General features: G+C 41.4%; 1 protein-coding gene across 6 annotated transcripts in view; it reads right to left on the reverse strand.

Annotated features, from left to right (window-relative positions):
* The window catches only part of Fam228a (family with sequence similarity 228 member A), a 27,309-nt gene that overhangs the window by 11,089 nt on the left and 1,220 nt on the right, over nt 1–15,000 (reverse strand). For 5 of the 6 annotated variants that reach the window (XM_029484953.1, XM_021179436.2, XM_021179437.2 and 2 more), the window contains 4 exons: nt 12,539–12,607; nt 11,003–11,191; nt 9,653–9,734; nt 9,360–9,534 (listed from right to left, as the gene is read on the reverse strand). In XM_029484953.1, coding sequence (XP_029340813.1) covers nt 9,360–9,534; nt 9,653–9,734; nt 11,003–11,191; nt 12,539–12,607 — 515 coding nt within the window. The remainder of the gene's footprint in view (nt 1–9,359; nt 9,535–9,652; nt 9,735–11,002; nt 11,192–12,538; nt 12,608–15,000) is intronic. The other variant, XM_029484954.1, reaches the window with a different exon arrangement.

The following is a 15,000-nucleotide window of genomic DNA, read 5'->3' on the forward strand; positions in this document are numbered from 1 at the left end:
TCTCTGGGGTTAGTTGTTATCGTTTTCACTGTTTAAAGATTGGAGCAGAAGCTGTGTTCCACTCACCAGAAGTCTTGGGATCCTGTGGCGGGTGTTGCGGGTAGCTGGCGGGTGTCAGCTGACCCTGCGCCCTAGCTATCCCTGTGCTGGTCAGACCGAAGAGGCTTGTGGCCCTACTCAGGCCGGTTTTCTGCTTCCCTAACTAATGCAGTCTCAGGTCCCGCGCGATTGGACTGGAGCAGAAGGTGTGTTCCACTCACCAGAAGTCTCAAGATCCTGTGGGGGGTGTCGTGGGTAGCTGGCATTCTCCATTTGTAAAACAAATCCTGACTTCTTGGTCTATTGAAAATAGAGTAATTCCCCAAGACTGGATGGATATTGCAAAAGCAATACTAGAACCTGCATCACATTTACAATGGTTTGCATGGTGGGGAGAAGAGGCGAGGAAGATAACATGACAAAATAGATCCAGGAATAGAGATATTTCCTAAGATCAGCTGTTTGGTAAAGGTTGCTTTGCTGAGGTAGAGGTGCAGGCTGTATATGATGAAGAAACTCTGTCACTGTGTCACTTGTCAGTCTTAAAGGCCTGGGACAAAGTTGCAGAATCAGGGAAAAGACTTGAACCATTTTCTCAAGTCATGCAAGGTCCACAAGAAAACCTTCCCTGACTTTTTACAAAGGTTAACATCAGCTGTGGAAAGGAGTATATCAGATTCAGCAGCAAGAAATGCAAGAATCGAGTCTTTAGCCTTTGAAAATGTGAATGCTGAATGCAAGGAAGTAATCAGACCACTGAGGGCAGAGTCAGCATCAATAGATGAGTAGATTAGACGTACAGCTGATGTTAGACCTTGCTCGCCTGTATGACAGTAATAAGAGAAGCTGCCACTAGAGAACTAGAGATGACCCAAGATTTCAAATGTCTTAATTGTGGTGGGTGAGGTAATCTCAGAAACAACTGCAGGGAAAAACAAAGTAATCCCAAAAGGGGGCCTATGCCTTCTGGAATATGTCAAAGATGTGGCCAAAGAGGCCAACATTTGGTTAGGGAATGTAGAACAACAACAGACAAATGGGCAACACACCCTACCAAAAAAAAAAAAAAAAGCCCTCCCAGGGGGGCTACTTTCAGGCTCCAATAGCAGGCACAAAGAGTTCTCTTCCTCAGAACAATTAAACATCACTGCTTCAGAGACATACATTTCGAGACTAGATAACAAGGGTGAGGCAAGTCTTATAGACAACTCAAAAAACTTAAAAGGAAGCCAAAAACAAATATTTTGGCAAACTTCTATAGAGGATCAGAGACCAAAACTAAGAATATTAGTAAACGATATTGACATTGAAGGAATGGTTGACACTGACACAGATGTGACCATTATCTCTCTAAAATCTTGGCCTTCAAGTTGGCCACCTCAAGACATAGACATCCAATTTTAAGGAGTTGGGATTTTATCCCAAATAAAGCAAAGCACCAGATGGCTTAGCTGTACAGGACCTGAAGGTCAGGTAGGAAAATTAAGGCCATACAAGGCTGATATAGACACTAACATATGGGGAAAAGAACTATTACAGCAATGGGAAACACAAATTAATATCCCCTCAGATTCAGTGTTTAGCCACAAAACTGGTCAAGATCCTAATTAAAAATTTAAATTAATTAGGGAACATTATCAAAGGGAGTTACAGACTGTCCAGGCTATCCATAAACAAGATATAGTAGAGACTAACAATTTAGCTCTACCCCTAGGAGCTACTGCTGCCAATACACCAACAGCCTTACCACTAAGGAGGTTGACTGACCAACCAATTTGGATTGGTTGGTGATCTATGATAAAAGAAAAACTACAGGCATTAGTACAGCTAGTCCAGTAAAAGCTGGAGGCTCAGCATGTAGAGGAGTCCACCAGCCCTTGGAGTTCTCTGGTATTTGTCATTTAAAAGCAAAAACAAAAAACTGGCAAAGGAGGATGTTGACAGATCTCAGAGCAATTAAAAAGATTATTCAGCCAATGGGTTCCTTGCAGCCGGGAATCCCATTGCCTTCCTTGTTGCCTAAGGGATGGCCTATCATAGTGATTGATCTAAAAGAGTGCTTTTTCACAATTCACGAACATGATAAAGAAAGGTTTGCTTTCTCAGTACCTAGTTTCAATAGAGGTCGCCCAACAAAAAGATATCATTGGAAAGTCCTGCCACAAGGAATATTAAATAGCCCTACTTTGTGTCAGTTTTTGTATAACAGCCATTGGAGATAATTCACAATTTCACCAATCCATTATTTATCATTATATGGATGACATCCTATTGGCTGATCCAGATATAATATCCTGGAAAAAATGTTTAATGAAGTTAAAAAACAAACAAACAAACAAAACAAAACAAAACAAAACAAAAAACCCTGCCTTGCTGGGGATTGCAAATCGCCCCTGAAAAAATACAAAGAGGAGATTCTATTAATTATGTAGAGTATAGGTCTGCAAAAGGTTAGGCCACACAAGGTTCAAATCAGAAGAAACCAATTAAGGACCCTTAATGATTTTCAGAAGCTACTGGGAAATATTAACTGGTTGTGGCCTGTGATTGGCTTGACCACTCAAGAGCTAAGCAATTTATTTCAAACCTTACAAGGTGATAAAGATTTAAATAGCCCCAGAAAATTATCAGCTGAAGCTGAGGAGTTAGCTCTAGTAGAAAGGAAATTGCAGACTACACATCTAGAGCTTATCAATCCAAAGATGTTCCGCTTCTTAGTCATCTTACCTTCTACTCATTCCCCTATAGGAATTCTCATGCAGAGGGAAGATTATATCTTAGAATGGATATTTTTAGCACATAAACAGAGTAATAAACTAAAAAACCTACATTGAGAAGGTCTCTGAATTGATACTAAAAGGAAAAATGAGACTTCAACAAATAGTCGGAATGGATCCAGCTGAAATTGTGGTACCTTTTATTAATGCAGAGATGACCTCATTATGGGCACAAGATGAGCACTGGCAAAGAGCATGCAGTAATTTCTTGGGAGAGAATAACAACAAATACCCTAAAAGCAAGAGACTCCAATTCATAAAAAGAACTAACTGGATTCTCCCTTGTATAATAAAGGGAACTCCAATATCTGGAGCCCCTACATTTTACCCTGGTGCCAGTAAATCAGGAAAGGCAGGATATAAACCAGAAGATGTAAGTAAGGTAGCTGAGAGTCCATATAAGTTGGTCCAAAAATCTGAATTATATATAATACTCATGGTGTTGTCAGATTTTCAAGGGTCTCTTAATACAGTAACTGACTCTCAACCTGCAGAAAGGGTTGATTTACACATAGAGACTGCTGAACTAATTCAGGATGATTCTGAATTGACTTCACTATTTATTCAGCTACAACAAATCATCAGAAATAGGAGTTATTCACTATATATAACACACATAAGATCCCATACAGGCCTGCCAGGCCCTCTGGCACAAGGTAATAATAAAATTGACCATCTATTGATAGGAAGTGTACAGAGTTTGGTAAACTTAAGCATGTGCAACACGCTATTCAGGATTTTCAGTTGCCTCCGCATCAGAAAAGGCTGACTCTGTAGTTACACATTTGTTAGAAGTTATGGCCATTATGGGAATACCCCTATGAATTAAAATGGGCAACAGTCCGGTGTATATCTCTAATAAGATGAAGAACTTTTTTACATATTATAAACATGTTACAGGCATATTACACAATCCTACAGGACAAGTGAATGTGGAGAAATCTAATCAAACTCTAAAGGAGATGCTTAACAGGCAAAAGGGAGCAGCAACCCCCCCCCAGATAGATTACATAGCACTTTATTAACCTTAAATTTTAAAAATGCTAATGAAAAAAAAAAACACTACAGCTGCTGGAAGACATTGGATTGTAGAAAAAAACTACTGAACTAAACAAGCCTGTTTATATTAAGGATACTCTGACATCAGTGTGGAAAATGGGAAATGTGTTACACTGAGGAAGGAGCTATGCCTATGTCTCCACAGGAAAAGGAAAGCTATGGGTTCCTTCCAAGTTGATAAAAATCAGACATGATAAAGGGAGACTAAAACAATCAGCAAAATAGGTGATGTGTATGTGGTGATGTATATGTCTCTGTCTATGGAGACAGCTCTGGAACTGGCTGAGACTAATATTTCTTTACACAGCCAATGACACTTATCAGGTCCAAAATTCTCATGACTTGTTGTTACATGCCATCCTTTAAGATAGCATGTATAGAAATGTATATTGCAGTCTGATTATGTGATCAAACTAACCTCTGAAAAAAGGCAGTCGTCTTTATTGACCTTCAATAATCAATCATATGTTCCATATGAATGTCTTTACAGAACTATATGTTGCTTGTGAGTTTTGTGTACTGCAGGATGGAATAAGAAAAAGACAGCTCTGACAAGATTCATATTCTGGGATACTGAGATTCCCACAATCTTTCCAGACCTTCCATTCCCTCCTGGTTTGATTCTACCTCAACTACATCGAAGCTGCTTCTTTTAAAGACTGACTTCCAGAACTTTTTCAGAATAACTAGCTCACCTATCCAGCCTTTCAGACTGTCATAGTCAAGGTGTCAGCTAAGCAATGAACGTTCTCAGCATAGAGTGACTGGAAGGCAAATGATACTGGCTAGCTCTCCTTTGACAAAGCCAAATTTCCTATTTCCCTTTGGGCCCCCTGAAGGGGAATCCTTCGCCCCAGTTCACCCAGTTCAGCCAGAATCAGACAAAAGAAGGTGGTTGTCCCAGTCTCGTCTGTTGTGAGGGATGGTTCTGCTTATGTTATACACTGTGGATACATTGCCATTTTAAGGGATACTTTACAAATGTAGCTTTGAACAGAGAGGGAACTAGAGAGCTTAAACTCAGGGACTTCTACCTTCCCTTTCCTCATTTCTGTCCTTTCTTTTCAGGTAAGGGAGGGAGGGGTGGAAGAGGAAAGGGGGGGATATAGTAAAATCGTAGAAGTTAGAGAAATAGACAAATAGGGATAGGTTATCAAATTTACTCTTGAACAAAACATTGCATAGGTACATCTTACATTAGTAGAAACCCTTATAATTGTTACAAAGTTAAAGTTCTAATTTCTGACAGTGGTACAGAAATTATTTTTTGATCTATTGTGATACAGATTGAAGGTTTTCATTGGTATAAATTTCTTCTATTGATTCAAAGTGTTAAGAATACAAAGCTTAGACCTAGTTCTTCTATAGCTACTATTACAAAATTTTTAAATGTTTAAGCAATACGAGTTAAGGGCCAGATAGCAAACTCCTGGTTCTGAGTTAATTAAAAGGGTGTTTTCAAGATATTTCAATTAGAGATCGCTGAGAATAGTTAAGGCTTAACAGTTCAGATATACTTTCCATAGATAGTTTTCAAAAACGTCAGAGATCCACAGAATTTGACATTTAATGTTATCTGATCATTTGATGCTGAGACATACCTGCTCCTGACAGCACCCACTTTCTTCAGTTCAAAGATACTGAGCATCTCCACCTCCAGGCAAGGTTGTTTATCGTGCCAAGGTAGCAATTGGGCAGAAATTGCCTATTTCTTCTACAGACCTATACTGTCCATGAAAGGACACAAGATACAGGATAATTGACAGCTTAGTTCTGCCAAGACAGAATAAGATAGTCCTTTATGATTCCTGTTTCACAAGGTCTGTCTGTTGATCCTGGGCCAGAAGGCCACAGATTGATGCTCCAACATGTTGCAGACTGTCCAGGTGATCAGATGTCCCTATAAATTAAGTTTTGGAAGCTATGTTTTGTGCTCCTTATAGTTTCAGGTAATATTTAAGTCATTCTCAGATTTCTGGGTCTTGGTTGGAGACTGGGTGTCATTTTATAGCCAACCCAAGCTGTTTAAGCATTGAGAGAAATGACAGATTTGGGAGGATGGTGTTCAGATGGTATACAACCTAAAACCAGGGCATAATTCAGGTGTAGAATGAAGCCTTTTTAAGTTAGATGGATGGCAGAGTGCCTCATGGAGAAATTCTGTAACTGTTAGTGTTTAAATAAAAATGGTCTTAACCAGCAGATGCTGGTGAGGATGTGGAGAAAGAGGAACACTCCTCCACTGTTGGTGGGATTGCAAGCTTGTACAACCACTCTGAAATCAGTCTGGTGGTTCCTCAAAAAACTGGACATTGCACTACCAGAAGATCCATCAATACCTCTCCTGGGCATATATCCAGAAGATGTTCCAGCTTGTAATAAGGAGACATGTTCCACTGTGTTCATAGCAGCCTTATTTATTTTCAGCCAGAAGCTGAAAAGAACCCAGATGTCCCTCAACAGAGGAATGGATACAGAAAATGTGGTACATTTACACAATGGAGTACTACTCAGCTATGAAATTCTTAGGCAAATGGATGGATCTGGAGGCTATCATCCTGAGTGAGGTAACCCAATCACAAAAGAACACATATGATATGCACTCACTGATAAGTGGATATTAGCCCAGAAACTTAGAATACCCAAGATACAATTTGCAAAACACATGAAAATCAAGAAGAAGGAAGACCAAAGTGTGGATACTTCATTCCTCCTTAGAATAGGGAACAAAACACCTATGGAAGGAGTTACAGAGACAAAATTTGGAGCTGAGATGGAAGGATGGACCATCCAGAGACTGCCCCACCCGGGGATCCATCCCATAATCAACCACCAAACCCAGACACTATTACATATGCCAGCAAGATTTTGCTGAAAGGACCCTGATATAGCTATTTCTTGTGAGGCTATGCCAGTGCCTAGCAAACACAGAAGTGGATGATCACCGTCATCTATTGGATGGAATACAGGGCCCCCAATGGAGGAGCTAGAGAAAGCACCCAAGGAGCTGAAGGGGTCTGCAACCCTATAGGTGGAACAATAGCTCATGCCTCTAGCTGCATATGTAGCATATGTAGTCGGCCATCATTGGGAAGAGAGGACCATTGGTCTTGCAAACTTTATATGCCTCAGTTCAGGGGAACTCCAGGGCCAAGAAGCAGGAGTGGGTGGGTTGGGGAGCAGGGCGGGGGAGGGTATAGGGGACTTTTGGGATATCATTTGAAATGTAAATGAAGAAAATATCTAATAAAAATTGTTAAAAAAAAACAACTAAAAAAAAATGGTCTTAATGGTGAAAGAAACAGAGTAGAGCGCAGTGCACATCACTGGGGATGAGATGATGGACGGGAAACAGTTTCCAGGGAAAGAGAAGCAAATGGCAGCTGCCTGTGAGCCAGCACTGGAGAAGCAGAGCTGGGGTGGAGTTGTGAGGCCATGCTGTGCTGGGATGCAAAATCCTGCCTACCTCAGAGCAGAGGGGGAACGAGACACGTGTGCAGTGTGTCTACTGCGGCAAACAGAAAGAACCAGACATCTACCTGGACGGTCATGACTGAAGTCACAGAGCAGTGCCAGAGAGAGGAGGGAGTTCTTTTATATCCAGTTACTTACTTTTGAGATTTATTCGTGTCTATGTTTTGCATTTATGTGTTCCTGAGTACCACATGTCTGCAGTCCCCATGGAGGCCAGAAGAGAGCGCTGGCTCCCCTTACAGACAGCTGTGAACTGCCACGTGGGGGCTGAGATTTGAACCTGGGTCCTTTGAAAGAGCACCTTTCCCTTTTGAATTTATGAACCAAAGAAACTCACTCTTGCCACTTACTTTGTGCCAGAGATCTTAATAAGACAAGGGAAAGAAATAAAAGGTAAAAGAAATGGAAAACAATAAAACTCTTCATATTTAACATAATATGTTCTAGATAGAAAACCCCAGAAGGCTATAAATATTTTTTGTTTGTTTTTTTGAGACTGGATTGCTCTGGCTCTTCTGAAATATAAATAAAATATTAAAAATAAAAACAACAGTATATACATATATATATATAACTTTATTGCAGGGTTTTTTCAAGCAATATGCCTGCCTCTATCCATACAGCCTTACCTCCCTAACAGTGAGAACTGTCTCTAAATACGACTACTCTGGACAAAATCAATCCTAACAAAGTTTCTCAGTACAAAGCATTTTCTGGTCCCAAACACTGTAAGTACCATGTGAGCATGGGAAATCATGTGTGTGGTGCTGTGGATAGTTAGCGGTGTTCTGGTTTTGTTATTATTACACATGCTTTTAATTTTCTGGCTAGTTATAGAGAAATAAAAGTGATTTGTAAATTGACTTTGTACTTGATAATCTTTTCTAAACTTTATTTTAATATTTTAGTTAATTGAGAATCTCATACATGTATACATACAGTGCACTTTAATCCCGTCAACCCTCACGCCTCCCTTAGCTCCTCCTAGATTCATTCCCCATCTCTCAGCACTCAGCCACCGAGACGATTTGTGCTGGCCATAGACTTGTGAGGGGCATCCACTGGAGCATACCTTCAAGGGCCACACCCTCAACACAAACTCCTAAAAGTTACCTACCATCACCTGCCCCTCCCTCCAACTCTTTTATTCTTAATATTTTATTTATAATTTAGAAGAGCCAGGGCTGCACAGAGAAATCCTGTCTCAAAAAACAAAGCAATTATTTATAGCCTTCTGAGTTTTCTATATAGAGCATTATATTCTCTGTTAGATATGGAGGGTTTATTTATAGCCTTCTGAGTTTTCTATATAGAGCATTATATTCTCTGTTAGATATGGAGGGTTTTGTTGACTGTTTGCCATCTCTTTTGCCTTTTATTTCTTTCCCTTGTCTTATTAATTAAGACCTTTGGCGAGGGGTTAGAGAGATGGCTCAGCAGTTAAGAGCACTGACTGCTCTTCCAAAGGTCCTGAGTTCAATTCCCAGCAACCACATGGTGACTCACAACCATCTGTAACAGGATCTGATGCCCTCTTCTGGTGTGTCTGAGACACCTACAGTGTACTCACATACATAAAATAAATAAATAAACCTTTAAAAAAAATTCTCTGGCACAAAGCTGAAGTGTCAAGAGTGAGCTTTTTTGGTTCATAAACTCAAAGGGACCTTATTGCAAATTAAGTAAGTTCGTTTCTGTCTCCCTAAACTGTGCTAACTGGGGAGGGGGTGACTAGATTTTTAATTATATTAATTTTCTACATTTAGTGAAACAATTATGACTGTTCCTACTATTAATGTGAAAATTCACAGTGGTTTTCAAAAATTACTTTGTTATAAACACTTAAAAATATATTGACTCTATCACTGGGGTTCAGTGGCCACCAGCAGTTGACCACACCCCTTCTCCATTCTGCTCCCTTCTTATTCTCTTTCTGGATACTTCCTAGAGCTCAACCCACCCCACTGCTCAGCCCCACCCCTCCCCGCCCCTCCCGGCTTGCTGGCTTACCTGACTCCCTTGTACCTGTTCCTGCCACCAGGCTTGCTCTGCATAAGCCGTGCAGAGGCTCTCTGCCTCTCTCTGGGACTGGTGCAACGGGGCCTGAGCGAGAATGGGGGCGATCTGGTGAAGGAGAGACCCTTCTCACTTTCTTTGGCTTCCTTTTGTGTGTCATGCGTTTTTCCTATAGAAAGGCACAAGAGCAAAATCAAACTCTTTCAAAACAAGTCTGGGCTCTTGGGGTGGAACTATCTGACACTTAGCTGTGTCTTCAATGCGGCCTCTGGTTGGTCGCAAAGCACCTCTGCCATGTTGGTAACTGGTCCCTTTTGCTTCTCTGAACTCTTGCTGTTTTTGAAACAGACATGATGAAGACACTTTAGTCTACAGGGAAAAAAAAGAGAGAGAGAGAGAGAGAGAGAGAGAGAGACTCTGTGAGGTCTCCATTACAGTTTACAGTGAGCAGTTTAAATCTGGACCTAAGTACAGGAGCGTGGCCTTACTCCACCAAACTCCCCCAAAGCTGCCAAAGTCTAGACGTAGGAATGATGTTAGCACACAGCACATGGGTGAGCCTATCTCCAGTGGGGATGCTTCACTGAGTGTAAACGCTGATAAGAGAAAGGAGGCAGGCTCACGCACATGAAGAGACCTCCTCTTTGTAGTTTTACTAAATCACTACATCCATCAATATTTGCTCAGCCATTCCATGCCCCGCCACAGGCAAGCTCCGCCCTCATGGGTTTCTCCCATGTCCCCCAGCAGCAGCCTGGTCCTGCGAGGCTAGGCTCACACCTTTAGGAGCACAGACAGTGTTCCTAACCAGTCCTAACCAGAAGGACTCCTTGGAATGCCACCCACTGCTCTGAATGACAGGAGGAGCAGGGTTCAGGAACATGAGAGTTTCGAGCTGTGGGAGGCAGAGGAGCCATTCAAAAGGACTGTCCTTCCTAAGATAAGCCTTAGGAAGAGGGCTTCAGTTGCTCTTCTCCACTCCGGAAAGATCACACACTTTCAAGACACTTAGATTACACCTGGAGTTCCAGCTCGTAAGGTATTTAGGAATAAATATCCAATGTACATTTTCTGAAGTTTTGTTTATAAATATACTTGATGCTTCTCAATGTCTCGGACACTGTCTACACTCTTCTGTATTTCTTATAAATTCCAAGGAGCACAGTTAAATTTGTTACATAAATTCCTGACCTCAAAGTGAAAAGCAACTTTAAAATCAGATGCTGGAAATGCTGTAGTTCTGTAAAGCCACAACAAAGAGAGCTGTCTGTCCCTCAGCTTAGCAGTCACCTGACTCTGCATGGTCACACAGTCCCCTTCTCCCACTCACTGCCGCAGAGAAGCAGCCACTCTCCTGGCCCTGCTCAGAACTGAGACTTGCCACTCTCCTGGCCCTGCTCAGAACTGAGACTTGCCGTTGACCACAGCCTGGTAAGCAGTGCTGGAGACTTTGTGCTTCCTGATCAAAGGAGCAGGAGGCAGAGTTCCAGGACCGTTACTCCCTCTTTCTACCTCCAGTGTGGGCCTAGTGCCTGAAGCTGTGGGCAGCATCAGGCACACAGTAAGACAGTAGAAAAAAACAACAGGAGAGGAAGACCAAGCAGATCATAATTAAGTAAGGGAAATAATAAACATACCGGTTTATTTGTGTGCTTTAAGCAGTGTTCATATTTCACTTGATTTTTTCCAGGTCGCCTATATGAAATTATTTTATCTGTAATTCTCTGCTGAAGAGGCTGCACCACATTTTCAACCCATTTCTTATGTAACATCTCTTTTCTTCTTTCCTTAAAAACAGCCAGATGCTGTAAATATGTATCCAGTCTCTAACAAAGTCATATAAAAAGATAAATTACAAACATTTTCACGTATTATCATTTTATTAGTGAAGGAGGAAATACCCATTCCTAGGCTCTGCTATCCATGCTGCCTACCCCTTACGCCAAGTAACTGGAGTGCAGAATAAACTTCAGAGAGAGAGCACAGGACAGGAAGAAAATATGGAAAATTCCAAATCTTTCAGCATCTTCAGATTAAACTTGTTATCCAACTCATAAACCAAATTTAGCTTTTCCTAACTCACTCACCAAAGTCTTATTTCTTTCTAAAATTTTCTAAATGTTACCCAGTCACGCATTCCATATCTAGGATTCACTGTCACAGCTCTGCCTGAATGGGAAGAGCAATTCCAACCAGCAATCTAGCAAAGCGCAGAACTTGCCTTCATACACTCTCTGCTGCTTTTGATACTCAAATGAGAACTTATGGGCAAGTGATCAGTTACTGCCTAGCCCACTGCTCTCTTACAGTGTACTGAATAAACTGTTTTGAGAGAGAGAGAATGTAAATTATGAATCACAATAAAAATGCCAAGGAATTGTTATAATATCAAATTTCACTCTTTCAGATGAAGACTCCTTTAAAGCTTGTTAAACTCAGAGATTATTAGTTCCTTAACTGATCATTACTCTGAAATACTAATTAATCGCTGGTGGTTTCAGATAGCCCAATACAAAATGGGAAAGCCGGGGGAAGAAGCAAGTTTTGATAGAAAATTTGTTCTGTTTAGTGTAAGACAAAGACAGGGAACAGTTACAACAGTCACTCAGACTCCTCAAGGGCAAGCAGGTCCATACGAGATGTGGGACATTTCAGTGATCCTGCAAGGAGGTAACAGATTTTCAGTGCTCCTCAGCTTAAAGGGGGGAGCCAGAGGCACCTCATTCTGCCTGCAAGTGAGTCTCTGGCAGAATATTACAGCCTAAATGTTAAATGTCCCCCAGAACTCAAGTGCTGGTTTGTGTTTCCAGCTGGTGGGGCCACTGAGGTGGGGTGGGAACTTTAGGTGGCAGGGCTGGCAGATGGAAGGTAGGTTGTGGAGAGCATGCCTTTGAAGAAGGCACCGAGACTCTGGCCCCTTCTTTCCTTTCGTTTTGCTTCCTGGACACCCAGAGGTGTGCACCTCTGCCTCTGCCTGCCATGCTGCTCTGCTCTATACAGACTCTCAGAGACGGATGCCATGGCTGTGAGAGGCCCTGAGTCTCTGAGACAAACACATCTTCGCTGCTCTAAGCATTGTCATCTTCCCAGCAGAGCGTGGCAGAGGCGGCTGTTGGTCATGCTGCCCAGCAGAGTGCCTACCACTCAGAACACAGTGCACAATCAGAGCTTACCTTCACAACATAGTTTTCTCTAAATAATACTGCATGCACAGCTTTGTCGATGTCTTCTCGAGCTAATAACTAGAAACAAAATTGAATGGTAGGTCAAAAGTTCTGAAGGACCAATCAGAATGACAAATCCCAGGGCAATATCCCAAAATCGCTAGTACAAATCCAATGCCTGCATCTCAAAAACACAGTTTAATCTGCTACTGTGAGAAGGTTCAAATACTATGAACCCATAGCCTAGTTTTAATAAGTTGCAACTCAGTTTCACTTCATATAAACCCCTACGCATTTTTCTACCCTCCACCTAGACTATTTTGAAACACATTCCTTGACATTATATCATTAAATTGTATTTTGTTAGTATTCCAAGAAGTTGGGGCTGAAGAGATGGCTCAGGGTTATAAGCACATTCTGCTCATCAGAGGACCAGGTTTGAATCCCTGCGCCTGTGTCACAGCTGTGCCTGTGTCACAGCTGCCTGTAACCCGAGCTCCACGGAATCCAATACCTCTGGCCTCTGGAGACCCCTGCACTACAGTGCATATTCAGCACATAATTCAAAATAAAACTAAAAATCCCAAGAAGGTTACTAATCATTTTTATATAAAATGAGCTCTCTTTTCAGACATTCTTATATCATAAGAGCCCCTTGAAGATTTGCCCTCTGCTAGGTCTCTTCATACAACAAAACCTCAATGGTTGGGGATGTGGTTCAGTTGGTGGAATGCTTGCCTGGGAGACATGAAGCCTTTTAGAAGGCTCTTAGTTCAATCCCTAAAATGACACAAAATAGGTGTGGTGGTGTTAGAGGCCAGCCTGGGTTACATGAGACCCTGTCTCAAGAAACTAACAGCAAAACTCAGAAAGTTCAACTTAGAACTGGACTCAGAGAAACAGAAAACTCAACTCAGTGAAACTGGCCTGAGCCTCCGAGCTGGGCAGGGGCTTCCTGCGTTCACTGTGAGTGTGAGACCACCAATGCACCAAACCCTCACTACAGTGCTTCTCAGCAGCCTTTCTCCTGAAATGACTGAAGAGGAACAACACAAACACTGTTGCCTAAAATAACAGCCCCTCGTGAAAGCTCTTATAATTTCTTAGAATTTTGTTATTCAGTTGTGGCTCATCCTTCTGGTCTACCACACTGGATGCATCAAGACCAACTAAATCCTAACCTCAGGCACCACATCCATAAATAAGAGATGTCTCAAAAGGAGAGATGCATTTTTCCACCCGTAACAAGCTCACATGAAATCCAAAGTGCTATCTGATCAGCTCATCAGATCTTCTCCAATGTAAGTTCTAGAATATGTACAATTTTACTTTAAAGCCTGGTCACAATTATCTTAAAATACAATTGAAAAAAAGTGTGTAAAACAAAATGTTCCTCTGATACTATACTGTAAACACAGAATAATCACTATTTAGAGAAGTAGAAATACACGTTGGTAGGTATCACTGGTATACTTATCACATATTTTAGACTTCTTAATACGATTATTAGTAAATGAACAAAGATACACTCTTGCTCAACAACTTTTTATGTAAAAAAAAAGTTAGCTAGGTAGGATGGCACATACCTTTACTCCTGCCGCTTTGGAGGCAGAGCCAGGAAGGATCTCCAAAAGTTCCAGGCTAGCCTAGTATACATAGCAAATTCTAGACCAGCCAGGTCTACTATAAAATAATACTAGTGATAATGAGGAGGAGGAGGAAAAGGAGGAGGAGGCAATAAGAGGCAGTCAAAATGGGTTAGCCAGTAAAGATGCTTGCCACCATGCCTGACCCCTGGGTTCAATCCCTGGGACACACGTGGTCAGAGAAAACCCACTCCTGAAAACTGTCCTCTGACTTCCTGACCCTGTGTGTTTGCCTTCTGCATACACACACACAGATAAATATAACTTAATTTGTAAAAAGAGATCTAGCTCGTCTGTCATTGATATGCCATTCTTTGAACTTTTTTCAGAAAATATAGACATGTTAATGATTCATAGCTGCCTCAATGAAATCTCCTGTTCACAGTGCAAAAATATTAAACTCGTATTTCACAATTCTTATTGTCACCATGGCAAAGGGGACAAGAAAAATTCTCAAGAGCTTTCCTTATAATGAGGCAAACCATAAAATCCTAAAACTAAAGCTTTATGAACAAATCCTTATCAGACATGGAATGGCAAACTCTGGGCTGTCACATTTACCTACCTAGGTTACCTACCTGGCAGACATCCTGTCCTTCAGGATGGCTTTTGGTCAAATTTGTACCCAGGCATTTCTACTCACTGGATCATTCTACATACCTAATCTAGGCCATAAAATACTAGAAATATACACGTAATTGACGCCAAATTGGTCCTAAACTCAAGGAATTTTGTGTCCCATTGAAAGATGCCTCAAAAAGAAAGTCAAGGGCTGGAGAGATGGCTCAGTGACTACTCTTCCAGAGGTCCTGAGTTCAATTCCCA

Source organism: Mus caroli, chromosome 12, assembly GCF_900094665.2.
Source record: "Mus caroli chromosome 12, CAROLI_EIJ_v1.1, whole genome shotgun sequence".
NCBI lineage: Eukaryota > Metazoa > Chordata > Mammalia > Rodentia > Muridae > Mus > Mus caroli.